Source organism: Strigops habroptila, chromosome 8, assembly GCF_004027225.2.
Source record: "Strigops habroptila isolate Jane chromosome 8, bStrHab1.2.pri, whole genome shotgun sequence".
Taxonomy (NCBI): Eukaryota; Metazoa; Chordata; class Aves; order Psittaciformes; family Psittacidae; genus Strigops; species Strigops habroptila.
The window spans coordinates 56,542,515-56,567,986 of NC_044284.2; the positions used below are offsets into that span (position 1 = coordinate 56,542,515).

General features: G+C 41.3%; 3 protein-coding genes across 7 annotated transcripts in view; 1 reads left to right on the plus strand and 2 right to left on the minus strand.

The window, feature by feature from the left end:
* Positions 1–321: 321 nt before the first annotated feature.
* Positions 322–16,433, minus strand: ORC1 (origin recognition complex subunit 1). Of its 3 annotated transcripts, none has more exons than XM_030495721.1 (17): positions 16,285–16,433; positions 15,400–15,504; positions 14,900–15,027; positions 13,386–13,555; positions 12,571–12,946; positions 11,632–11,926; positions 10,274–10,378; positions 9,733–9,934; positions 8,325–8,431; positions 7,534–7,635; positions 7,009–7,180; positions 5,956–6,063; positions 5,038–5,187; positions 3,746–3,865; positions 2,944–3,110; positions 1,684–1,771; positions 322–680 (listed from the first exon to the last, which is right to left on the minus strand). In XM_030495721.1, exons 2-17 carry the CDS (start codon positions 15,486–15,488, stop codon positions 486–488), a joined length of 2,574 nt encoding a protein of 857 aa, XP_030351581.1. In that variant the 5' UTR covers positions 15,489–15,504; positions 16,285–16,433; the 3' UTR covers positions 322–485. The 3 variants fall into 3 exon arrangements, with proteins under 3 accessions (XP_030351581.1, XP_030351583.1, XP_030351582.1); XM_030495723.1 differs by lacking the exon at positions 16,285–16,433 and adding an exon at positions 15,650–15,800; XM_030495722.1 differs by lacking the exon at positions 16,285–16,433 and adding an exon at positions 15,587–15,672.
* A 140-nt stretch (positions 16,434–16,573) lies between these two features.
* On the plus strand, positions 16,574–22,399 carry PRPF38A (pre-mRNA processing factor 38A). Its single transcript, XM_030493848.1, has 11 exons — positions 16,574–16,787; positions 16,857–17,016; positions 17,905–18,026; positions 18,501–18,586; positions 18,748–18,858; positions 19,402–19,514; positions 20,019–20,045; positions 20,125–20,222; positions 20,545–20,593; positions 20,852–21,384; positions 22,325–22,399. Exons 1-10 carry the CDS (start codon positions 16,658–16,660, stop codon positions 20,892–20,894), a joined length of 939 nt encoding a protein of 312 aa, XP_030349708.1. The 5' UTR covers positions 16,574–16,657; the 3' UTR covers positions 20,895–21,384; positions 22,325–22,399.
* TUT4 (terminal uridylyl transferase 4) overlaps positions 22,249–25,472 on the minus strand; it is a 48,682-nt gene continuing 45,458 nt past the window's right edge. For 2 of the 3 annotated variants that reach the window (XM_030493845.1, XM_030493846.1), the window contains exons 29-30: positions 23,734–23,907; positions 22,249–22,749 (exon numbers count right to left, since the gene is read on the minus strand). In XM_030493845.1, the coding sequence (XP_030349705.1) occupies positions 22,658–22,749; positions 23,734–23,907 (266 nt within the window). In that variant the 3' untranslated portion in view covers positions 22,249–22,657. The remainder of the gene's footprint in view (positions 22,750–23,733; positions 23,908–25,472) is intronic. The other variant, XM_030493847.1, reaches the window with a different exon arrangement.

Here is a 25,472-nt window from a genome sequence, read left to right on the forward strand (position 1 = left end):
TCAACCAAAAACACCCCAAAAGCCCAAGGTGGCTACTTGAATGACACATTTCTTCTGGTATTTTTACTTTCCTAGTAGGAAACGGCCTCCTCCCTTCAAGATCTAAGTTCCTTTTCATTATATCATTAAGTTTAAGCACAGTCTGATGTGTCTTTTATACTCAATGAAGAAGAGCTACGTAAACAGCAATGCTACAAAGATGGTACCAGTCTTAACAAAAAAAAAGCAGTGATGGAAGTAATCAATTCCAAGCTCCCACACCTCGGCTGAAAGGGGACCAGTTACCATCACATAAAAGTATTTTAAAAACAAAGAGCTTGATTTTAAATATTTAAAATGCTTTGAAGCAAATTCTTTATTATCCCAAAATATACACCAGACATTCCAGCAACCTATTTAAAAAAATACATATCCCTGTTTTGTCAAATAAAAATACATATTAAAATATTAAAATACATATTAAAAACGATAAAACTTCTCTTCTCTTATTCATCCTTGAGGGCATACATGACATCGTCCTGGCTGACGTTGAGTCGCACCCGCAGCTCAAGGTACTTAGCACTGGCCTCCACCAGCAAGAGCCTGTGGGCACCAAGCCTTGAGCAAATTGCCATCACTTCTGACACTGTCGGACCCGGAATACCTTCCATTCTACACAGAGCGACCTGGTGATGATAGACCTGTTAGAGAGAGAAAACTAACTGTTAGGACTTTGTTGAGGAAGAAACAATTCCAAGCTATAGTTTCCCTTTCGATATAGTCAAAAAGCAAAGCAATTCGCAAACCACCTTGTCTGCAATTTAATTAACTGGATCATTTTAACTCTTATTACACCTCTTCTCCTCTGGACTAGGTGGCCTAAAGCTTAACCAGCAGATTAAGAGCTGACATACAATTAATTACATATCAATTCACTCCAAAGCGAAACTCGGGCCCAGGGGCTGGTAAACACAAATCACACTGACAACAAACATGAAAGATCACAGCTTAGAAAGGCATGATGCACCTTTAAGTACAGGAGAACACACTTCCCAAATCATGCACACTGGTAAATCTGTAACAAGAATTAGTTGGGATCTTCTGCTTTGCTATTTAGAAAAAGCAGATGAAAACACTTTGGGTGTTAGAGAAAAACTAAGGGGAAAACAAACCAGCCTAACAAAACATTCTTTGAAGTTCAAGAACTGATCGCACAGTGTATCCATACAATCAACTGATCCAGATGTTCACAAGCCAGTAACAGAAAATGCATTAAATTATTTTTTATTTTTCTAATTAAAAATGAAAACTATGAACCAGCAGAACCAGAAAACTAACAGGTTATTTTATATATCTAGTTCTAAACACTTTTATAAGTACTAACATTGAGCTTCCATACTGTGAATCATGGAACTGACTCTCAGCACTGCTGGTGCCAAGTATTTTATGAGTCTCCTAAAAAATTGATATACCTGCCTCTATTGAGAAAGACAGTGCTATGGAAGTTGGAATCAACTTTCAGTTGTCCTCCTTGAACTACATTGCCTGATTATATTATATTGTCTTCCATCGAGTTTTAAGACTAAAGACCCCAACTATTTAAATATTTACACTTTGGCCTGACAAATAAAAAAGAGGGGAGTGTAAAACTTAAGAGGGAAAAATGCTAAAATTAAGGGGGGAAGACTCAGAACGCAAACATACCTGTTGAACTGTTGCCTCTTCAACTCCTGCCCTGCGAAACTCTGCTAAAATTGCCCTCAGAAAGTTTTTCTCGTGGAGTGAGGCATTCCTGCAGATCAAAACAAACAGACAAAAGTCAATCTACAGAGTTTAGAACTTATGACACATTAGGGAAAAAGTCTGGAAGGGAAATTACTGCTTGGTAACCACCTATGCAGGTTATCTTTCCACCGGAGAGGGGCAGTCTATGTCAACTAGCCATCATCATTACAGCCTACAGCTCTGGCACCACAATGGACTGCATTTCACTTCACCTCACCTCTCTTTCAATGTATCTCAACACAGCATTTCAATCCATACATCATAAATGTTCTGCAGTGTGTTATGATCAACTTACATTCCTGATTAACAGATTAACATTGAGGTTTCCAGGCACAAGTAGCACAGTAAAAGCAGTACTTCCATATCCAGCAAAATATCCTGTTTTCATCCCTTAGTCCCCCCATCTTTGATGAAACAATTGTTTGGGGTTTTTTTTTTTGAGAACTGGTAAAGCACTTTACCAGTTACAGCTTGTGCAGACCGCTGAAAGGCAATAGAATTCTTCATTTATTCCCTTAGGAAACCTTTTGGAAGTCCTAAGAATCTATTTATGTTAAAGAAAGAAACCAGTTCGAATGGGAAAGTCTTGCATTCTGCTCAGACGTCTGTGGCTGCATCTGAGCAACCACATAAGATGGTGGCATAATACAAGCAGGTATGTAGAAGGGAATAGTTGACTCTTGAGGCCCTGATGACTACACTATGCACCTCTGAATGGTTTTTCCTTCAGTCCAGTTCAAAGTCTGGTCCAAGAAGCTGATATCAGTAGTGTCTCTAGTTGTGGGCTCACGAGTATATCCTCCAGATGTAGTCCCAAATGGAAGGAATTCAAGTATATGTACTTGGCAATTGCTGCTCAGTGAAATCAGTGTACAGTAGGCAGGAACAAACAGGAGATTCCAAAAGCCCCCTCCTGGTCTGAGCTAACACACTAACATCAAAACAACCTGTATAAACCTGTACAGGTGATTTCTATGCCTTTGTTTCCCCTGTCCTTAATTCCTGTTTTGTACCTCTGTCTCCCAGCTGTGCTGCAAGGTTTGTTTTGTATCACGCTTCAATAAAGCAGGATGCATCACATATGCTCTCAAACAGTGCTGAGGACAGGCTGAATGGTTTTGGAAAAAAGTGAAGTGAAAAAGACACGGAAGCAAGGAAATTCCTCCGGGATGTTTTTACCTGATTGCATTTACATATGGTGATGAGAACATTTCATCTATGGCTTCAGTCACGTGGGCCATCCTGACTATCTCAGGGGCTCCCTTTTGGCTGTCGAACTCACAGATCTCAGTGGCCCTTCTGCAGATATCAAGACAACGCCTGGCATCACCAGACAAGGCTGCCACCTGAGAGTGAACAGGACAGGTTTGTAGTTACTACAAGTTGAAAAAGAGTTTAGAAGAATCAATAGACACAAAAAACCCACCAGAACAACCCAACCACAAAATGGGAGAACAACGCTACTGTGAACTATGTTATTCAAACTAGGATTCTAGCAACAATTGTACTGACTAAAACCAACAGAAGTAACCCCCTACACCATGATCTGGTCATCACAAATTCAAGACTGATCTTATTTCTATCATCACAGAAGTCAGAAGTTAAAAAAAATCATCTTGGAGATTCAATCCACTGCCACACCAGGTTTTTTTCAGGATCATCCAATGACTCACATTATACCAAACACTGGAGAAAGCTGACATCATTACACATGACTTGTCATATCTCCAGCTCTTGGAATATACTCCCACCTTCACAGTGTAGGTGGGAAATGCAAGGACACTGCTTTAGCAATGCTTCCTGCAAAAATACCCTGTATACCTTACAGAGAGCATAATGTGAGATCTGCTACTTGCACCCCATATGTCCTCAATACAGAACACAACCACAGACCAAGCCTGACTACTAAGATTCTCCCCCGCTGTACCCCTCTCTCTCTACTTAGCACAACACAGAGGACGTACGTGTGCACTGTGCTTACCTTTCTGGAAACCAGCTGAATTGCATCCTCTTCAAATGCCTTCACGTTGTTCAGTCTGGATGAAATAATTTGCTGTAGCTGTTTGTAGGTGTAAGGCTGAAAGGACATTCTGGTGAGGCCCTATAATAAATAATACAACTCAGTGAGAAATGTTTAAAATGCTTGAAAACTCTCAGATGCTCAAGCATAGCCTGTATAGTTAGCTTCATTTTCTCTGCTAGGAGCACTCTCTCTTTCACATCCTTCTGCTGCAAGTGATACGCTTCAATCAATTGTTCCACTTTGTACTCGTGAAATAAACATGCAAATCCACAGACTAAGTGAGGATTACTGGCTGGAACTCCCCACTGCAAGGCCTGAGGAGCAAGTGAGGTTGCTATCAGAATTCAGATTTCCTCTTACAAAACTTGTAAACAAATCAGAGCCACCTAGTATGAAAATCTTTTGATTACAGCTGGTTTACACTATTTTTTAACACAGAAACAGCAGAAGCTTTGAAAAAAATCCTCATCTCTCCTTTAGCAAATCTGTGTATATGTATAGTTATACTATTGACTTCACGTTAGCAATCAAGCTGCTTTCAGAGGAGGATGACAATCTATGTTACAGTTGGTGCACCGCCTTTCATATTCTACAGGAGGCCTGAGTTTTGCATTTCTTATGCAAAATTCTTCTGCCTTGTGACTATATGGACTCAGCTGATCTGCAGGTTTAGCGGGTGGGGGAAAGCAATTCACACACTGTGGAGCTATTTGAGTCACAGAAAGATGCAGGCACAGAGCACTGATTTTGCAAATCGCTTTTCAGAAGAGCAATAAAGAGATAATCCAGGAAAATGTATTCAACACATCCAACTTTCTTCCCAAAGGTATCCAACAAAGGAAATCTACAAGCTGGTGATGGCTAACAGATAGAAGTAACTAGGTGGCTGGAATGAAAGGGGAAGGAGGAAGGGAAACCAGAAGACAATTTTCCTGAACTCCAGAGTAAGCAGCTTAACCGTGAAGCACGACATTTGATTATCTAGATCTTAATATGTTTAAAAGACATCTGCATTCCTAATTCATTCTTACAAGAACATAGTGGACTTACACAGCATAACATCTGATTAGCAAGCTGTCTCTGCTAAAATTTATGTGTTCATTATCAGCCCTCTGGAGAGGGAATTATGAAAGCATTGTTCAACCTCTGATGTAACCAATCCTGCCTTTCTCTTGGATTAACTTTTGATTGCATAGAGTATTTAATCTGTTTTCATTCTACAGCATAGCAACAGAACTGCTAGGACATACCAGCCTGCTAGCTACTCTGTTCATCATTATTCTCTCTGGCAAGTCCATGGTGTTAGCAATGGCCAGGATGATTAATTTGGAGTGCTTTTGAGTTGGCCAGTCAAATAAATTGTACATCACGTTCTGTTTCCGGGTCCACAGAAGATCAAGCTGCAGAGATAGAAAGAGAAGAATTAGACTGAAAATAGTTTTATACTTACAACACCTGATGGGAGTTTGAGAGAGCCAACTCTGCCATAGACTTCTTATGTGATTCTGAACAAGCTGTCTCTGTTGCATGTCCTTTAGCCGTGTACTAGTAGGACTGCATTTTCTGAATTGGGGCACTAATCTCTTTTGGAAAAGCACAGTCCTACTACATGCTTGAACAGCATTAATCACAGTAGAGTGATTAAACAGCTGGAGATTTTAAACACTATTGTGATATTAATGCCACATCTAACAAGATTAAAAGACCCTCCATGTGAGAACCTGAATAAGCTTACAGCAAAAAAGAAGTGTGCATTTGTCTGTTACTGAACATAGCACACTGAAGGAGTTTCGAAACTGGGTATGACTTATTTCACACTGAGTTTTCACACTGGAAAAGCAGCAGCTTCCAGACAAAATACAGTTGAATTCTGTGGCATTTAGGACTTGACAGAACAACTCACTCCATGACTTGGACCAAAACAAACCATAAAACCAATGTGAAATCCATGGCAGAGAACAATGTAGCAACAGGATACTTGCCCATTTAAATTCAGTTTCCTAGTAAGGCTAAGAGGAACTATTTGTGTGACTTCTCTCCCAAGTTGATTCCTTTTAGATCACATATGATATATACTCTAAGCATGTATAATTTGTCTGTCTTCATCCTCCAACAAGTAATTTCCTATAGTACTTCAGGGAAAGAGAAGGAAGGATTCTTTGTCTCACCTCATCCACTACCAGCACCGTGGTCTTCCTCTTTGGTCCAGGTGTATTGAACAGTTTTGCTAACAATACTGCAGCGTGGGTTGCTGTCACCTTCTGACCTGTCAGTAACTGGACAAGGATTAAACAATGCTGCATGTTAATCACACCAGAACTCTGCGAATAGGAAGTTTAACTCATATGTGGTTTTAACTTTTCCCTACCAATCAACACCAAGCATCTGGATTTTGGCACAGGGGAGTGGGGTTGTGTGTAAAAAAAGTAGCTCATAAGACACTCAGGTCTCTCAAAAGTTGTCCATAAAGGAGAGCAGAAGAATACATAGCTGAAGAGAAAGGCCTTTAGAATATCCTGTAATTTGTCTTAAATATAGATTCATTAAGGAATTCTGAACCCAGTCTCAGAAGGACTTCAAACCTAGTGTACCTCAGGAGTATCTCTGGGTGCAAAAACCACCTAGTCTGAGCAGTTCCTGCCCTATACCTACTGGGTGATCTTAATCCAGTCCTCAGAAGGTTAATTCACACCCATAGAAACTCAAGCACAGTCAGTAGTTCCAGATGAGGTGCTGCAGACTGGTTTGTCATGGAAATCTGAAGTACCGTATTGTTGACAGAGATGGTCCCTCTTTAGCTGGATTGCTATGATGACAGGCTAGTTAACAATTAAGACCCTCTGAGTAATTATTCTACTGCTACACTGACTTCCAGAGTTGTCACCTCAGTAACTTCTTAAACAGAAAAAGTTATAGAAGGGGAAAGAATAAAGAGAATCTAGTTCAGATTTAAACCTGAGTGCATGTAATAAATCAGGCTATTTCCCAGCCACTGCCCTTACGCAGCTGAAAGCAAAAGAGTTCAAGAAGTTGTCCATGGCCTCAAGTTAACTATTTTTGAACCTTCTCTAAGATAAAAGCATACAGTCTCTCAGAGGAACTATTTTATTTGGAAGTATTGATATGTTAAGTGCCTTCAATACTGTAACAACATTGAGGATCTAATGGCAAAGCACAAAATCTCTTTCAAACCAGAGAGCCACTGAAGAGGCTTTACTTACCTCTAGTATCTGCACGTAAGCTTGGTGAGGGTCAGTCAGCTTCATGCCATTGACCTCTAGAAAGTGGAATGCTGGTAGCTCATCATTCTCTGCAGCTTGCTGAAGGCAGCGAATCACTTCACGAACAGTTGCAGTTTTACCAGTTCCAGGCACTCCAGAAATGTACATGCACCTACAAAAGGAGAACACCTCCTCAGCAGAATGCTGACACTCTTAGCATGAATGAGCTGGAAATTCTGGGCTCTGAGACCAGCCTTGAATAACTACTCCTTTGTCATTCCAGGCAAATACTTTATGGATGTAATTTACCTCTTTATATTTTGGTCTTTAATTTGAATCTGTACAATAAAGGAGCCCACGTTATTTCTATGCACAACCCTTCTTAAGGAAGAAAAATACCAAGAAAATTCAACTAGAAACTTTAATTCAGCCAAATGATAAATTTTAAATAAAAGCAGTGTTGATTGACTGCTGTTAGGCCGTAGGGAGATGTGATCTTGGTTACAGTCTCGACAACAAACTCACCCTCCTGTTCCATCAATAAGCTTGCTTTCCACAAAGTTATAGATGTCTTGGAATTCTTCCTCACGACAAGGCAGAGATTCTGGGACAGCAGAAACATGCAGCCTTTTGATTAAAAAATAAGAACAAGAAAAAGGAAGTTTAAATAGGAGGTCCAAAGTTTGCTTTTTTGCTAGTCTGAACACCATTGTCAAGCATCCCAAAAGAAATAGCCTTGTCTCTCTATATGTATTCTAGGCTTAAAGAGGGCTGAACAAACATCTTTGGAAACAATCATCATGAATATGCAGCTATAAAGATCTAGTTGGTTTAATTCACAAAAATACTGTCAGTGTAGAGGTAGGATAAAGCAGGGGAGACTGTTTATAGGAAAGTGAAGAAGCTACAACTCAGTTTGAAAGACAGTCAGCCCTAAATGCCTCCCCCCCACTGTGAACATCCACAATGATATCTATAAAGCTTTTTCATACATTAAGAGGAGACAGATATTGTACCTTTGAAATCTAAAGCTAGTGAAAGAAGACTTTTATTCTGTGCAACATTAGAAAAACAAAGATATTTAACTCTGAAGAACTTAGCAATTTGAAGTTGTAAAAGTATATTGTAAATGCTACCAGTATTTGCAAATCTGGTATTGTACTGTAAATTCATAAATGCTCTGCTAGTATCAAAACAGCCAAATTTTACCAAATCTAGTCAATATGGTAAAGATAGCATTTCCCTACTTCAGCACAGCCTACTGCTATGCATACCTGATGTAGAAAAGATTATTTCCTCCCCTGAGCACACATTACCTTAATCTGGCCTCTTCTAGTACACTGGCTGGTTTCTGTGTTGCATGCTTGCGCCTGGGAATCTCAGGAGTTGCATTCCGGGGTGTCTTGGGTGTTCCTGGTAAAGGCTGCAAATAAAAGTTACAACCTCAAATTGATTTTCTACAAACAGCAATTAATATTGGAGACTGATCATTCACGCAAGTCATTTCCCAAACACTGCTTGGGGATGCCAGAGTATAAGACGAACAGAGAATCAATCTTTACAAAGGGAATTACAAACAAGCCTCATAGTCTTTTCTTCCTAAGAGAAAAAAAGAAACCGGAAAAGGATGGTGACAACAACAATTACACCTTTTAACTGTCTGAAGGATTGTTAAATTGTGAATGCTTTTCTGAGTGCTGTGTTACAAAGTGATCTGGTTCTTAAGAAACAGCAAGCAACTAGAAGTTATCTATCTGAATTTCATTGTCCAAATAAAAAAAGCTTATATCTTAATTAGTCTTCTTTGCTATTCTAATTATTATTCTTTGTTGTGATTGCAAGTTATGACTCCGTGTCATAAACACAGAGTAAAAGCCACTGACAGTATGTACCTGGCTGTGGTGCTGGATACAGTCTGAATGAGTCAGGCCTAAGATTCCTATAGCCTGGTTTTCCCATCTCCATCAGTGGCCATGACACTGTGAGAAGCCACTGGCCACACTCTTTGGTGTGGCCATAAACATTGCAGAGCATCTCTTTTGCGTTAGTAACCATTTGTACATTGGAAACCCTTCAAGAATCAGGACAATTCTACCGCCAAACACAAAGTTGGTCTCATGGCTTTCTGCTATAGACTGCACCCCTATAAAGACTGTATAGAAATAGAATCAGAGAATCCCAGACTGGTTTGGGTTGGAAGGGACCTTAAAGCTCATCCAGTTCCAACCCCCTGCCACGGGCAGGGACACCTTCCACTAGAGCAGGTTGCTCCAAGCCCCTGTGTCCAACCTGGCCTTGAACACTGCCAGGGATGGGGCAGCCGCAGCTTCTCTGGGCACCCTGTGCCAGCGCCTCAGCACCCTCACAGGGAAGAACTTCTTCCTTCTATCTATAGAATCACAGAACGGTTACATAGAAATAGAACTAAAATGTCTCAGTGCACAGCTTACAGTCACTGGATTCACCAGTTTGTTCTGCACCAGCCCAATTCAACATTTTCCCTGTTCAGTCTATAGAGTTTTTTGATCAACATTGTCCCAACATTCACAGTACAAAAGTGTTTTATACATTTGTGTATCCTACTCATATCAAAGATCATATGAATCCAGGTAATGTTTCATTAAAAGCTAAGGGGTTCAGATACTCCATTTGGTACACAGGCATCAAGCATTCCAATAACTGACTCGAAAGTAATAAGACCATCTCTCTTATGTGGAACCTTACCGTTTTCTTTGGGGTCCTGGCAGGAGTGTGAACTGAAGACTTCCTTGAAGATTTTGGGGTGCTGACTGGTCTGCTTAATTTAGTTTTCTTTTTTGGTGTACAGATCTCATCATTCTCTTCTTCCTCACTACTTGAAGAGCACGAGCTGTGTGAGCTAGATGAAGACTCCTCTTCCTTGTTAAACTCTAGTGCATTTAATATGCTATGAGAAACAGAAATGAAGAGTTTTAAATAAACACATACAACACTATGTACTGCAAAGTATCATTTGTACATTTTCAGCTTTTTCTGTAGTTATCATAATGGATAAGCCAACCTAGTTGCCACTTAGCTATGGCAAATTAACAGCTCAAGAGGCTGGTTTAAAGGAAGTCAGTTTTCTGATGAACACCATGAGTTGGCTTTATCCAGTTTTTATTCACACCACAATTAAGCTGTGCTACTAGAACCATTTGCATTTCACTATTAAGCTAGACAAACTCTCAAGGCTTCAAGCTGTCACTAGCAATCTGAATAAGAGAGCATGGATGCAAAAGTTCACCTGATTTGCTCTGCAATGCGAGAGCTCGTTTGCTGTGCACAGCTTCGTCGAGAGCGAGGGGTCTCTACATGGCTCCGACTACGCAGTTCCCAATGTCCATTTAACCTGTAAAGAAAGAACACAAACCTGGTTGAGTTTCCCCTTTGCATCACACTTGTGAAGATGAAGCCTTTCAAACTTCAGGCTCAATTGTTACTACACGTGTCAATCCAGCATGAATTCTCGTTGACAGTTATTTACAGATTGGCTGTGGCATGGATACTGACAGTACAACTTCCCCTCTCTTCAATATATCTTTGCCAAGAAAAGAAAACCCCAAAACAAACAAAATATTTACTATAGTAATATTGAATTAGCAGCCAAATTATTTTGCAAATGTAACACTGCCAGACTGAAGGGACACGGGCTCCAAACAGTTGTGGTTTTGGTTGTTTAGGGGTGGTTGTGGTTTGTCTTTTCTCTTTTTTGGGTGTTTCTTCATCCCTATCACAGGAACATTTTACTGTTAATACAGCCTTCCTGCCAGTTCAAAGGACACAATGAGATGAATTACAGATGCTTTAGTTGATGGTTCTTGTCGAGATTTTTTTAGATCTAGAAATACTGCTGAATATTATCAATGAAGGGCAAATGTTTTTATGCTATACAATAAGTAACAAAACCAGAATGCAGATCCACCAAGTGTTGCATCTGTATCTTTACACTTTGAAAGGAGGAACATGACTTGGTTTTACCTTCTAGCAACATTTCATACAAGGTCTGATCCATTCTCCTCCTGCCCCAGCCTAATGCCATTTTTAAAGACTGTGTGAAGATATACTTAAATATTTATGCTTTGTGAGTTTTGATTTCTTTTCTGCAGGAAAATGAGCATGAAAGTATACATACAATTATCATGAAAACTCTCGTGAGGCCAATCGCATCCCTTTCTATACGTCAGCATATCTCAACAGCTGTTACAAGTAGGGCACATTTGAGCCTGTACGACACATGTACTGCAGGGAAACTGATTTTTATCCATGTGGATGAGTACGAACCATAATGATCAATCATATGGCTTCAATTCCCTTTCATATCATCCTACCATTCCCATCTCCAACATCTTCCCTCTGTTCATCACAAACACTTTGCGTCCATCTTTAAAGTCAGCTCCTCTTATGATGTCCTTAATCATTCATTCACCCCCAAGACAGATGTTTTCTAGAGCCTCAGTGCAACTCCCCTTCTCTCAGTGATCTCAACAGGCAAAACAGAGACTTTACCTACTTCTCCCTCCAGAAGTCTTTCATAAATGTGCTTTAAGAGAACTACACGCAAACAGAACTTCCATACAACAGTACTTATAAAAAGGCACTTACGATACAGTGTCATTTTTCACATGAAGATTCTTGGCTTTCTCACTGGAGTCTTTGACCTTATAGGGGGATAATTGTAACGATTCAGTAAATCTCTGCCAGCGTTCTTCAGTATCAAATATAGACTTTTCCTTATCATTGGTATGAGGTTTTTTTGGTGGTGAGCTTAAAATGCCGGTGAATTTCACTTTTCTTTTAGTAGCTGATGGTTTTAACGGTGCTATAGCACCAAAGTCATCATCCAAAAGATCCAAAACTTCACATCCCAGGAATCTGTCTTTAGGAGATCGTGTGGGACCTAGGAATCAAGAGCAAAATGAACTTTTGTCAGGCTTTAAGATGGCTGATTTGGTTATCTTTCAGAAGACATGGTAAGCCTGGTTCAGTGGCTATCATTTAAATTACACTCCAGGAAGAAGGAACTGAATCGCTAGAAGGCAGACACTTCCTCCAAAATGACAACTAAATAGAATACAAACTGGGGTTTTTTTCCAGTTTTCTAACCCACCTCCATCACTTACAATCTTACTCGGGCTCAGTTTGAAAATCCTGCATGTTACACAGGATCCAATGTGCTTATTCAGCATAAGCCCAATGTGAACAGTCCAGCGCACCATTAGTCAGAAGATTCAAGTGAGACGTTTCGAGGTCAAGTTAGGCTGGTTGGTAATGTTTCAGCACTTAAATTTAGACTTACCAGTTACAAATAAAACATTTGTAACAGCAATCGGATATGAGCAGTACAGTTGCTTGAAATAACAGACATGAGACAAACAACTGATGCACCCAAAAGTCAGGCTTGGGCTAACCCCAAAACCTGCATAAGGTAACTAAAAATACTGATGTTGAATATTACCATCGTTTGAACGCCACAAAATGAAGAGACACAAAACATATTACATTCAAAACTACCAAACAGACAGAATATTGCCATATACGTACTGTTCAGCTGTAACTTCTTCCTTGCTGTTGGAGTTTTGATGCCGTTAGCCACTCTTTGGGAATGTCTCTCCTTAGCGAGGGAGGACTTGGAAGCAGAATGTTTTGATTCTATTTGCAACTCAACAGGTTTTGGTTTTGTAGCACTCTGAACAACACTCTCTGTCTCTTTTTTCAGAGGGGAAATGATGTCCAAAGGAATAAATGAGTTTGAAGAGTTTGGGATGCCACCTCCTTTCTTGTTAGCTTCTTTCAGCTTAGAGAATATGTCAGGGGACAAAGTCTTAAAGCATTTCCCATCCCAAGACTGTTTTACATAGAAAATCTTTTCCTTGTTCAGTGAAATAGGTGGTTCCTCATTCAGATGTAGTGGTATTACCTGTAAAAACAGAAAATACCAAAACACACATACCTTAACATTTACTGTTAATTTAGCATTCAAGTATTTTCATAGCATTCAACTATTTTCTGTTCATGTATCTTGTTATTGGAACTCATGCAATCCTTCATTATACAGGGAGACATGCTCAACCTACGTTTACACTAGCATAAGCTTATTGCACTACAGGACTCTCATTCACATACTTTTTTTACATATAAACCTCTAAATGAGCTGGCTGCCAACAACCAAAGTGATTCTGGGATGGAGGAAAGACAGAATATTAAGTTTTCAATGATCCTAGCCTATGTCAACTGCATTAACAAATATACATCACACATTTGGGTTGGGAGGGAATAAAGCAGCTGCACTGTTCTATTATGCTTTTCAGATTGGTTCCATTTCTTCCCTCTACGTGTAGGGGGGCTGCAGTACATACCATGGTGCTTTTAATAATGGTCTCCACAGCAATATCAGTGTCAAAGCCAGGAACTTGATCAAAAAACACCTCTTGGGGAGAAACCTCTCTTTTAAGCAGTTTCCGTTTATTGGGCGGTACCTCTGTAATGTGCGAGAACCACTGCACAACTGCATGTTTCTCCTGAGCACCTGCAGCGGCGAAAACAAGTCAGCGAACAGTAAGAACTTTATTGTATCCCACATAGTTATTACCTGACCTCAATGACTTCAGCTGAAATGCCATTAAGGATCGAAATCCACCCTGAACACAGGTGAGAAAGCATCGGAGATTTCAATTCCCGTTTTCTAAGCGAAATTAAAATGTTTGACCTGAGGCTTTGAAGGACTAAGATACACCTACACAGGGTCTCAATCACAAAATACCTGGAGGCCAGCTCCAGACACTATCACAAACGAAGAGACTCCTTATTTGCATAGACGTGATCTAATCAAACCCCATTAACCAAAAGCAGCAGCATAAAAGGAGAACTGAGAAATTTCAGGATGTTATTTTTAATGTCAGTGTTATTTTAAAAGTAAGGAAAACCCATACTTATTCACTGCCTAACAAGCCAGCAGATCCTGCTGTTGACAGACCTAGGAGAAAAATCTGTTTGTAGCATTTATTCAGTGTGGAGAGCTGAAAGAAACATTTGTAACATATTACAACTGAATGTTAAGTTATTCTCTACATTATAAATGTTCATCTTTGAATGAAAACAAAGCCACATCTCTTTAAACTAATTTCTCAAAGATATATAACAAAAGGAAAATCTTGTTTTCAAGGAAGCTTCAAGGGTTTCATTCCAGCATGAAAAGAATATTCAGTTATGTTACAATATATGTGCATTAGTAAATAAAGAAGGTGGAATGAGATGTACTTATGTTTTTAAGAAAGAAATATAAAGCCCTGAAAACATTATTACGATGGCCCAAAACAAACTACAACACAAGTAGTGTTCAAAGAAATCCGATACTGCTAATGAGTAGTTTCTAATTCAGACATAGTCTTTGTATGACCTTCCATGATTTATCTTTCTATATCTATCTATAAAAAGTAGTTCTACAAGGGGCAGAAGTGAAGAGCCCCATTTATTCAGCTTTGTACCTTATTGCTAAATAACCTGATGTCTAATGAAATGCAAGTTCCAGGGCTGCAGTGCTCTTGCTCCATTTGGATTCTCCAATCTCTACATAAAGCATGAGCTCACACTGTCTTCTCAAGGACCATTTCTTTTAAACTAGGCAGCTAAGCAAGAAGATTGTAGGAATTTAACGTCATTAAGCTCTCTGTTTATCTGTCAAATCTAGCTGAAATTTGCTATCAGCCCCAAATAACTGCGGAGCATGTGAATACACATGCACCAATTACCAAAGCCTAATTTCCTTAATAAATTAGGCCAATGATACAGTGTTAATGCCAACTACATCCCCATGAAATAGGCAACTTGAAAAAGATTTCTCAGATAGGAAGCAAAGTTTTATTTCTCTTACCATCTTCATATAAATCCAGGAGTTGTGCCACAAAAGGTTCATCTGCGTTCTCCCCTTCTACTAAAATAAACTCACCAAGTTGTATGCAGTTTTCTGTTCTGCTGCTTTCTGAGGTAATAAGGATTCCCCTAGAAAAGGATACACATATGCAGATTAACCGGATTTCGTATTCCTCATAATTCATGTATCACTAAAGCTGATGGCCTGTCAATTTCAGAGCTACTTACATCCCTCTTGCAAAGCTTACAGTTTAGTTTCCCAATTAAAAGCTTTCATATACATTTCAGTTTTGCAGTTAATATTTATTCACAGATTTAGTTACGTGTCTTTAGTTACACATTATACATTTATAATTCGAGAGCCTTGTAATAATACTTTTGTTATACACATACCATATCCTAACACGATGACTGCCACATTAACCTAAACAATGTCAGAAAGGGAGAGACACCTTCGTTGATGAAGATTCCCTGAGCAAGCCAGAAATAAATGTTATTTACCTGTACTTTGAAGTCCTCAGTTTTCTGTCTGAGCTCATGGGTTTTCCATACCAGGAGTAGATAACTTTGCTTTGCTGCCGGGTGTTCATGATTCCCAAGGAAAAGCTAAAACAAATAAACAGGTTTTTTAATTAGTATTCAACAATAAAAGCAGGGAAAGACTCAAAATGGCGAGACAGAGAAATACCATCCACTCCTTCATTGTGTGTGAAAGACAAGGCATGTGTCCGTTGATCCAGAGAAGCCCTACCTTCCCCTGAGCCTGCAGGCGCCCCTCCCCTGAGGGTGGAGGCAAAGGGAGGTGATTCGCAGTTGATCGTTGAACACTCAGCTTTACGAACACACATCACAGTCGCTGACACAATTCCATCCCTGGCAGTGTTCCAGGCCAGGCTGGACACAGGGGCTTGGAGCAACCTGCTCTAGTGGAAGGTGTCCCTGCCCGTGGCAGGAGCTTGGAACTGGGTGAGCTTTAAGGTCCCTCCCAACCCAAACCAGTCTGTGATGACTCTATAACAAACACGCGATTCCCCTGGCTGCTTTGCTTATTCACAGCGGTGGTTATCAGCTGTTCCCTGCTTACTGCCGAGCCCTCCCGCTCCCCGAGGCCCGCCGACCGCCGCCGAGACGGTTGGTTTAAGATTTCAGATTAGTTATTTTTTCATTTTTCCCCCCATAAATAAGAATTTTCCCCCTGGAAACAGCCCGCAGTGCTCAGAAACACACCCCCCTCGCCCGCCCCAGCCCGCTTAGAGAGCTCGGTCAGGGGTCTCCCCTCAGGGAGCCCGCTGCCCCACCGCCTGTAGTGCCATGGCGGCGCCCGGGGCTATCAGCAGCGCCGAACCGGATGTGCTCCGGCACCCTCGCACAGAACCATGGACTCACCCGTGTCGCCGGGGGACCGCAGAGCCGGGGCGCACCGACCGCGGCGCCTCAGCGACACCCGCGCCTGGCAACGGCGGCGGCGGCGGCAGCGCGCGCCCCTGGGGGCTCGAGAATAGAATTTCGCGCCAAACCCGCGGCCGGAGCCCCGCCCCCGCGGCGCGCGCAGAAGGGGCGGGAAAAGGCCGATCGAGAACAACGCCGCCATGTTTGCTCCTGGCGCCCCGAAGCGTGAAGGGAGTGTTCTAGCCCGAACATAAGATGGCGGCCGCCAGAGGAGACCTGGAAGCGGAAGCGGGCGCAGCGCCTCACGGAAGGGGAGCGGGGCGGCGCGGCCCGGTGCTGAGCGGAGCGGTGTAGCGGTGTAGCGGCCGCCATGGCGAACCGGACGGTGAAGGACGCGCACAGCATCCACGGCACCAACCCGCAGTACCTGGTGGAGAAGATCATCCGCACCCGTATCTACGAGTCTAAGTACTGGAAGGAGGAGTGCTTCGGCCTGACGGGTATGGCGGGCGGGCTGGGGCGGGAGGGGCCCGGCGCGGAGTCGTGCTGACGGCCCGTCCCTCTCGTAGCCGAGCTGGTGGTGGACAAGGCCATGGAGCTGAAGTACGTGGGGGGCGTCTATGGCGGGAACATTAAGCCCACGCCGTTCTTGTGCTTGACGCTGAAGATGCTGCAGATCCAGCCCGAAAAGGACATCATCGTGGAGTTCATAAAAAACGAGGACTTCAAGTAAGTTGGTGGCTTGATTTTTTTTTTTTCGCCTCCTTTGTTGTCTTACTGGATGAAACGGGTCAAAACAGCCAGGGAAACCTCAGGGTATGGTTTGGCTTTTAGTGGGCCCTGATAAACTCTTCTTACTAAAAACTCTGGCTTTCCTGTTGCTGTTGAGACTGCTCTCCTTGTCACCTGGTTGTTGGAATGCTTGCCTCTGTGCCATGTGGATGGGATACCTCCTGTTGATGTGCTGGGATAGGATGCCTCCACCTGAAGCATTTAGAATGAGGTGCATTAATCCACCTTCAGTACCTAAAGGGGCTGACAAGAAATATGGGGGGACTTGTTACCAAGGGCCTGTAGTGACAGGACAAGGTGGAATGGCTTTAAACTGACAGAGGGGAGATTGAGATTAGATATTAGGCAGAAGCTCTTCCCTGTGAGGGTGCTGAGGCGCTGGCACAGGGTGCCCAGAGAAGCTGTGGCTGCCCCATCCCTGGCAGTGTTCAAGGCCAGGTTGGACACAGGGGCTTGGAGCAACCTGCTCTAGTGGAAGGTGTCCCTGCCCGTGGCAGGGGGTTGGAGCTGGATGAGCTTTAAGGTTCCATCTAATCCAAACCAGTCTGGGATTCTGTGATTAAGGGAGCCATATTAATCTACTTTTTCTTCAGTATTTCTTTTGTCTTTGTGAGTGATAATGTATCAATACAAAGATCATATATGTATACTTGAGTATATAGACATTGTATATATGTATACTTGAAGGAGAAAATCTAAAAGCTTGTGTATTCTGTTTATTTCACTGTACTGATTTTCCTCAGAATCTTACAGGGAAAAACTCTTCTTTTATCTAAACTTCTAACTTTACCAAAAGCCGAGTTCCACAGAATGGTTTAATTTCAGGTATGTCCGAATGCTTGGTGCGTTGTACATGAGGCTGACGGGCACTGCCATTGACTGCTACAAGTACCTGGAACCACTGTATAACGACTATCGAAAAATCAAAAGTCAGAACAGAAATGGGGGTAAGTGCTCTTACTTGGTGGGTTCTTAGTACCTCGTAGGTGACCTGTATGCTAGATAAAGATTCTTTTTAGTAATATAAGCTTAAAAATTGTGGCATAATGACATTTTTGAAACCTTACTTTATTTATTCATCCTTTGGATAGTCTGCTGCTGGTCTTGCTGACTTATATAAATAAGAACTGCCTTGCTTATTTTCTTTTCCCTAAGTGGTGGTGTTTTCTGTAGGGCACTGAAACACTGTTCCATAAATACCAGAGAAAACACCACTGGAGTGCTGGTTTAAGCACTGCTAATCCCAGCTGTGCAGTAATTGCCTTTTTGCAAGATAGGCCTAATGATTTTCCTCATCTTTGAGAATTTTATAAGTGTTGTTTGTACAACCCACTTGACATACATTGTCTGAAGTGTCTCATCTTTACTCTAGCCACTAGTGTTCATCTTTGTCTTCTAAATGCTATTTTTTGCTCCCCCAGAATTTGAACTGATGCACGTGGATGAATTCATTGATGAACTGCTCCACGAGGAACGTGTATGTGACATCATTCTGCCTCGATTACAGGTTTGGAAAAGATGGTTATGGAATTCTTTACTGCATCAGATTCAATAGTTGAATCAGCTGCTGGCTTGCTGTGTTGAAGTACAATACCCATGCCTTCTGGCACACGAGCTGCCTCCTCAGGTGTTTGTGCTTACTTGGGTTAAAGTTGTAATTTCTCATAGAAACGATATGTTCTGGAAGAAGCTGAGCAACTCGAGCCTCGTGTTAGTGCTTTGGAAGAAGACATGGATGATGTAGAATCTAGTGAGGAGGAGGAAGAGGAAGATGAAAAGGTTGGTGAACTGTTTTGGGAAGGGATAGCTAAAGCTGGTGTTGGACCACTGCAGAACACTTTATGGCCTGTGAGAAGTATTTGAGGGGAGGCACCAGGAGGCTGCTTTCAACTCTTATCTCTCCCTTAATGTATTTTCATATGCGCTGCTTGTGAGAACTTGTTACACCTTGGAGTCGTTCTCAAATGCTCTGTGTTTGTCCACCTTTTCTGTCTCCTGAAGTTCACAAATCTGGATCTGCTCTGTGTTAAATATATTTTGGATAAATTGTTTTACATGCATTATAATGGAGAGAACTAAAGGTGATGAAGGTTATGGTGACCATCATAGTCAATTCTACTGTACTAAGAATGAACAGTGAGAGGTGACTTTGAATTTCCACTTGGCAAGCTCAGGCAGTACCACTCACTTCTGAATATGAAAAACTTGAGGATGGGGAAGCCTATTCACAGGATTGGTGTAATTTATATTAATTACTCAGAGATTTTTACTGATAAAAACCTTAATGAAACAAAACTCCCCCCTTCCTGCCATGGTTTCCAGCTGGAACGAGCACCATCTCCTGACCACCGCAGAAGAGGCTACAGGGACCTGGATAAACCTCGCAGATCTCCCGCTGTGCGGTACAGACGGAGCCGGAGCAGGTCTCCAAGAAGGTGACGTGGCTCTTCTTGAGCAATGTTTTACCTGTCATACTGCAGACGGCTGGAGCAAAGCACAGAAGATGACAGTGCAGCCAGGATCTTTTATACCTCCTAGTTCCTTTAGCTGCTTTCTGAAGGAAGGAGCTGCAGTGCACAGCCGCGCTCACCCTGTCTGCCTACTTCTCTAGTCCTTCTGTAACTCTTGAACTTGCTGGCCAACTTTAGCTAAATTGGACAATATAGTGAAGATATTAAGGAGAACCAAGTGCTTTGTTCTCCTGTCACCCAGAGGCTGCAGAGATAATCCAGTTAACAGTTCTTAGATAGTAAGTCAGGAAAAACTCATCACTGACCTCATTTGCTCACTGTATGGGGCAGCCCAGAAGCCTTCTGTGCAGCAGGCCAGACACACACTGACTGAGCACACAGGGGGGAGTGCAAGGGAAGCCCTGAAAATTAAACAGCTGGTTCTGCTGATGATTTTTAGTGACTTTTTCTTTTCTACCCCAACTACAGGCGAAGCCGCTCTCCAAAGAGAAGAAGGTAGTATTTTACTCTATTATTTAATCCTGGCATGTGTGCAGTTTTAGTATGGCTGTCTCAAAAGCTTCCTTTCCCTCAGCCCATCGCCACGCCGGGAGAGGCATCGCAGCAAAAGCCCGAGGCGACATCGGAGCAGATCCAGGGAGAGGCGCCACAGATCAAGATCTAAATCTCCAGGTAATATTGCCACTTAAAGATGGGCAAATCTTTATCAGCAGAACATCCACTGCAAGAAGTCAAGATCAAGAAAGTAGTGCAGGAGCTTAATCTGGCTCATAAAATTGCTAGTTATATGAAAGCACAGCCAGAGAAATCCCTTAATACATGCAAAATTAACTTGAGTAAGTTTTTCAGGTATTTGCCAGGTTAATTTGAGTGCAGAATGAAGAGGGGGGTTGCTCTGGCATTATCGAGTACACTTGGTCACTAGAAGCATGAGCAAAACAACAAAGAATTGCAGGGTCTATGGAAGTAACTGTTACTTTTTTTTATCTCCTAGGGCATCATCGTAGCCACAGACACAGAAGTCATTCCAAATCGCCTGAAAGGTAAAGGCTTGGCCTGTTTCTGAAGGGTATGTGTACTGCTGTAGGAGCTCTCACTTGTTATTTAATCTTGGCAACTGAAGGTCTTCTTACAGTGTTGGAGATCCAAGTATTTCACACAGTTCCCTCCTCAGGATTGCAGTCAAGTCACACTATCCATAGTTTACCATAGAAAACACCACTTACTACTGTCAATCACTTTGGTCTTTCAAAGCAATGACTAGTACTGTGTCATGTGGCCTTTTTCTTTTTCTGCTTCAGATCTAAGAAGAGTCACAAGAAGAGTCGGCGAGGGAATGAATAACAAACTAAATCCAGCACACAGTTTAGCGACCTTGAACTGCAGTCTAATACTGTCCTCTCTGCGTTATGGGACAGCTGGATGTGTACTGGCTGCTTTAGCAGTCCATTTCTTTAATATTTCTCCTCTTGTATAAGTCTTGTTTGTTTGGTTTTTTAACTAAAAGAAAGGTAAGGACACTTTTTATGTAGCTACTTATCCTCATGATAGAATGTGAGGTCTGTTTTTAAATTGTTTTTCTCAAGGCCTGTAAAAAACAGTGAAGAGCAATAAAAAAATAGGGGTTTTGTCTTGAAAGGCTCCTTGCTGTTTCTTTCATTATACTTTGTTTAGATTGTTTAGTTGAAACTGACTTCATTCTCAAATCAGGTGCCAAAGTGAATATGTTCAAGTGACAGACCCTGCAGGGCTACCAGCCTGAATGATCTCAAGCCTCCAGTCCAGGAAAGAAGCTAAGACTGTTCTAATCCAGTGTGTTTACTAAAAGCAAGAGGTAACTTAAAACAACTGTCTGACACACAAAAGAACCAGTAACAGCTGTGTAAGAATCGTCCTTAATTCTACCATTGTCAGACAGTTTAGAAGCTTCAAGTAGTACAAAACACCACAACTCTTTTTCAGCAACAGGTTACTTGGTGTACTTACAGACAGTGAGCCGCTACTTTAAGCATAGTTTATGTCCTACCTCTGACAGAATATGATGCAGTCAGGCTCAGCTCTACCTTCTCTCAGTGAATTTAGCATTCAGCAAGTCTCTTGTCTTTCAAATTGAGAATCATTAAGCTCCTATCCATTTAATTATGGTACATTTAATTATGTATTGCAGGAAATCAGTTGTGTTAAACCCCTTGTGTACCATCCCTTTAGTCATAGTCATGCTTCAAGAGCAGGGATGACAAGTTTATCTATCTCCTGAACACTGCATTTATAGCTTAATGAGTGTTGATAACAGAGAGTAATATGCTGAGTGAATTTATGGACAATCCTCTTTCAAATTACTTTACAGCAGTCTGATTTTTCTAGAGTAGTTTGTAGTGCAAGGTTTATGAACAGAAAAGCAGGTATGCTCTTCCCTCAAATCAAGTGTTTTACAAGACACACTGGCTGTGAACAGCACGTACAATGGCAGCAGCATGGGGAAAACCAGGCCTGCTGCTGGTATGACTTGGTAAAGCTTCTCCCCCTTCATATCTTCTTTCTTTGAGAGACCTGAATTAAAGCTATTTTTATTATCCTGGTTTCCTGATGCCAGTTCGATGCAAGCATGCATACAAAGAGGGAAGAGGAAAAAGTCTTCTTTTTTTTTTTTGCAGTTTTATTTTTCTTTTAAAAAGGTTTTTGGCACTACATCGTTCTGTAAAGAATAGAAGTGACAAATTTTTAAACACATGAAATCCCCTTCTAATTTTATTCTCTTTTTTTTTTTTTTTTAGAACAATATATATAAAGTCTGAAGCAACCAAAGTATGAATACAGCTAATAGAAAATAAAGAACTTAATTTTAAAAATTCTCTCTCTTTACAGTTTATCAAGATAAACCAAAACACAATTCCCCTTAAAAATAGGGTAATAAAATAGATGAAATTTGTATCACTCGGCTTCGTGATACTAGTAAAAACTATAGTTCATATCTATGTACAAATGATACAGTTTAAAAACAGTCTTAAATAATCTTGTATCTAAACATGTTGCATTAAGGTTTTAAATCAGAACCTGAATTTTCTTCCTCCCCTCCTCCCCCCACCCTCCCCCAAGCCCAATGAATTTCACTTTTTCTGTTGAATGTAATTCAGATTCAAGTGTGGGTGTCCTTGAGACAGAAGCGAGAACCGCTGGTTACTCTGCATCAGTGGACCAGCTAAAAGAAAATGGATTACAATTACTTCAGCAAGTTAAATATATTTAACAGTGCTTGGCTATATTCAATGTACTAATCTTACTTAGAAATAAATAGAAATAAAGCCATTTACTAGCCTGACACAAATGCTGTCTGCACAACTAACCCATTTAATGGGACAATGCAGTCATTACCTTCATCCTAGCTCCAAAATTCCCTCACGATCATAATTTTGTTGCATTGCTTAAGTTATTTAACAAATATAACTCCAGGATTTTTAAATCTGGGTCTCACTTGGACACCTTGCTACAGCAAATGGATTCTGAAAAACAGGTTTGGTGCCAGTATCTCTCTTTATACTAGGTGACCCAACTACATGGTAACTGCAAGGACTCTGAGTAAAATTTGAGCATAGTTTCTCTTTTGATGGAGCCAAAGGTCTTCTTCCTACACCCTGCCAGACGCTGAACACCTTTACCACTCACTGGCATCAGAAAGAGTTGAGATAAAGTCAGTCCTTCAGAGCACCATGAGTAACTGAACCTGACCTAACTGCTCTGACCGCAGCCGGGTTGGACTGGCTGACTCCAGAGGCCCCTTCCACCCTGGATTATTCTCTGGTCTTGCAAGTTTCTATCTATGTAAGTCATTCCACAACACAAGGAATTAGGACAAAAACGTCTTCATTTTAACACGCTCATGGGCAAATCATCTTAACCTCTATTGAAGCAGAGGTGGCTGTAACAGTGAGACAGCAGCAGTGAAGGAGAAGAGGCAACAGACTGCAAATCAGCTTTCAGAATTTGCTATAACCCCATCCCTCCCACAACGATTTTCATCCATCCATCCATCCATACAGGAAGCCGAAGCGTTGATTTGACTCTTGGATTCATTATGGTTCCAGGGAGCCTAGCAATTGAAACATGATTCCTTGGCTTTTAAAGCCTTTGAGACAGTAAAGAGACATGTTGCATGAGCTGTTGATTCATATACTAATTCTAGTACCTTGAGGGTAGAAAGGTTTGTTCGGTGGGTAGCTGGCATTTCCCTGCTGCATGTAGTTCTGAGGCATATTGTAAGGCCACGCTCCTCGGAGGAGAGGAAAATGGGTAGGGGTCCCATGGTCCCAAGGGACAGAAGGAGGGTTCATTTTACCAAACTGTCCTTGGAAACCCTGATCTAGTTTTCAATTGAAAGGGAAAAGCACATTGCAAGTTGAAATAATTAAACAGTAAGTCACAAATACAATTTACATCTTAAATAACCATTTGTAGGGGACTTAGTGAGATTAGTCTGATGTGCTACTCTCGCTCTTCTTTAAATATACATCAGTAAAAATTATCACCTAAATTACTTCATTATTCACTAGAACAGAATTTATTGGGGAGAAAGACAGAGGATGAATCAGTATTAAAATCAAGACCTACAATTTCACTATTCCCGTGTCATTCTCGTGATGAAAAACACAAGGGCTGAACAATGTTACTAATATCTGATCCCACAACAATATTCACTATCACTGACACAGCTGTGACATGAAAGCTATTATCCTACTGCAAGAAATCTTGGATGTACACTGGAATGCCACTAATTCTTGTATGCTTAAGAAACTTGGTAGCTAGGTCATCGGACCGACTTAAAATGGAGTTTTGAGAGAGGAAAATTAAAGCTTTTTAAGTAGGTACATAAATTGTAACTATTCTGTTTACAAATCCAGAATTACTGCAGCATTAAGGATGAGAAATCAAGCATCCAAGGAGGCAGGACACACAACAGTTGATGGCAAATGCTGTATTCATAGCTCCCAATTTTATAAGACAAAGCAATGCCTGCTAATTTAAACACTAGATCAATGTATATTTAAAAATTAATAAAGAAATGTAAGTAACTATCCTTCTCAGTGTTATCAGTTCCCCTTCATGCTCATCAGAAAAATACCTGCAGACAGACTTCCATTAAATAAAAGCAACACGTTTATACAATAAAACATGGAGTGTGCATGAAAAAAACGTGTCTGAAACTTGTAACAATCTGATTTCTGATCAAAAAGTTCCTCCTTCCAAGTCAAAGTTATGTGAGCCAAGACAGTTTCCATGAACCTAAGTGTTCTCAAATATCCCAAGCAAGTAAGAAAGCAGCTTCAAGCAGAGCACACAGCTCATCACTATGTGTGCCTACCCAACGACCCCACCTTGATGGCATCTAAGCCAAACAGGAAACAAAACTGATTTAAATACAAAGAGGAAAAAATACTGGGACTGGCAACTAGGAAAAGGAGTGTGATAAGATTGGAAATAGATGGAAGTTGAGCAATGGGGGGAAAAAAATAGCGTGACTGACGGCACAAGAAAACTGGGAAACCTGTGCAGGCACAATGACAGTGGAGGCAAACAAACAGAGCAAAAGGAAAAAAGACTGAAGACAGGGCCTGACCAACTACATGATGAGAAATGGGATGTGTTAAAAGGAGAATGGAGCAGAAATTAGGATTTGGGGAGCTTGTCTGAAAGAAAGCAGCTCCTTGAGTAACAAGACTTGGATTGGAAGGAGCTGCTTGAGAAAGTCAGAGCAGGGGTGGACATGGAGGAGGGCGCAGACGAGCCTGGACAGAGGATTAAGATCAGAAATGGAGAGACAGGGACAAAGCCCACTGAAAGCACAGAAAACACTGGGAGCAGCTTCTGTATCCTCTAATATATATTCCCCACAGAGCTCTGAATAGAACAAGTATCTCCAGCATCTCA

Excerpts from the sequence above, each read along its gene's own strand:
- ORC1 (XM_030495721.1), bottom strand. The coding sequence starts at position 15,488 with ATGAACACCCGGCAGCAAAGCAAAGTTATCTACTCCTGGTATGGAAAA. Across the intron at positions 10,379-11,631 it reads GTGAAAAATGACACTGTATC|GTTAAATGGACATTGGGAAC; the intron begins GTAAGTGCCTTT and ends CTTTCTTTACAG. Across the intron at positions 8,432-9,732 it reads CCAGGACCCCAAAGAAAACG|CCTTTACCAGGAACACCCAA; the intron begins GTAAGGTTCCAC and ends TTTTATTTGCAG.
- PRPF38A (XM_030493848.1), top strand. The coding sequence starts at position 16,658 with ATGGCGAACCGGACGGTGAAGGACGCGCACAGCATCCACGGCACCAAC. Across the intron at positions 16,788-16,856 it reads GGAGTGCTTCGGCCTGACGG|CCGAGCTGGTGGTGGACAAG; the intron begins GTATGGCGGGCG and ends TCCCTCTCGTAG. Across the intron at positions 19,515-20,018 it reads CGGAGCAGGTCTCCAAGAAG|GCGAAGCCGCTCTCCAAAGA; the intron begins GTGACGTGGCTC and ends CCCCAACTACAG.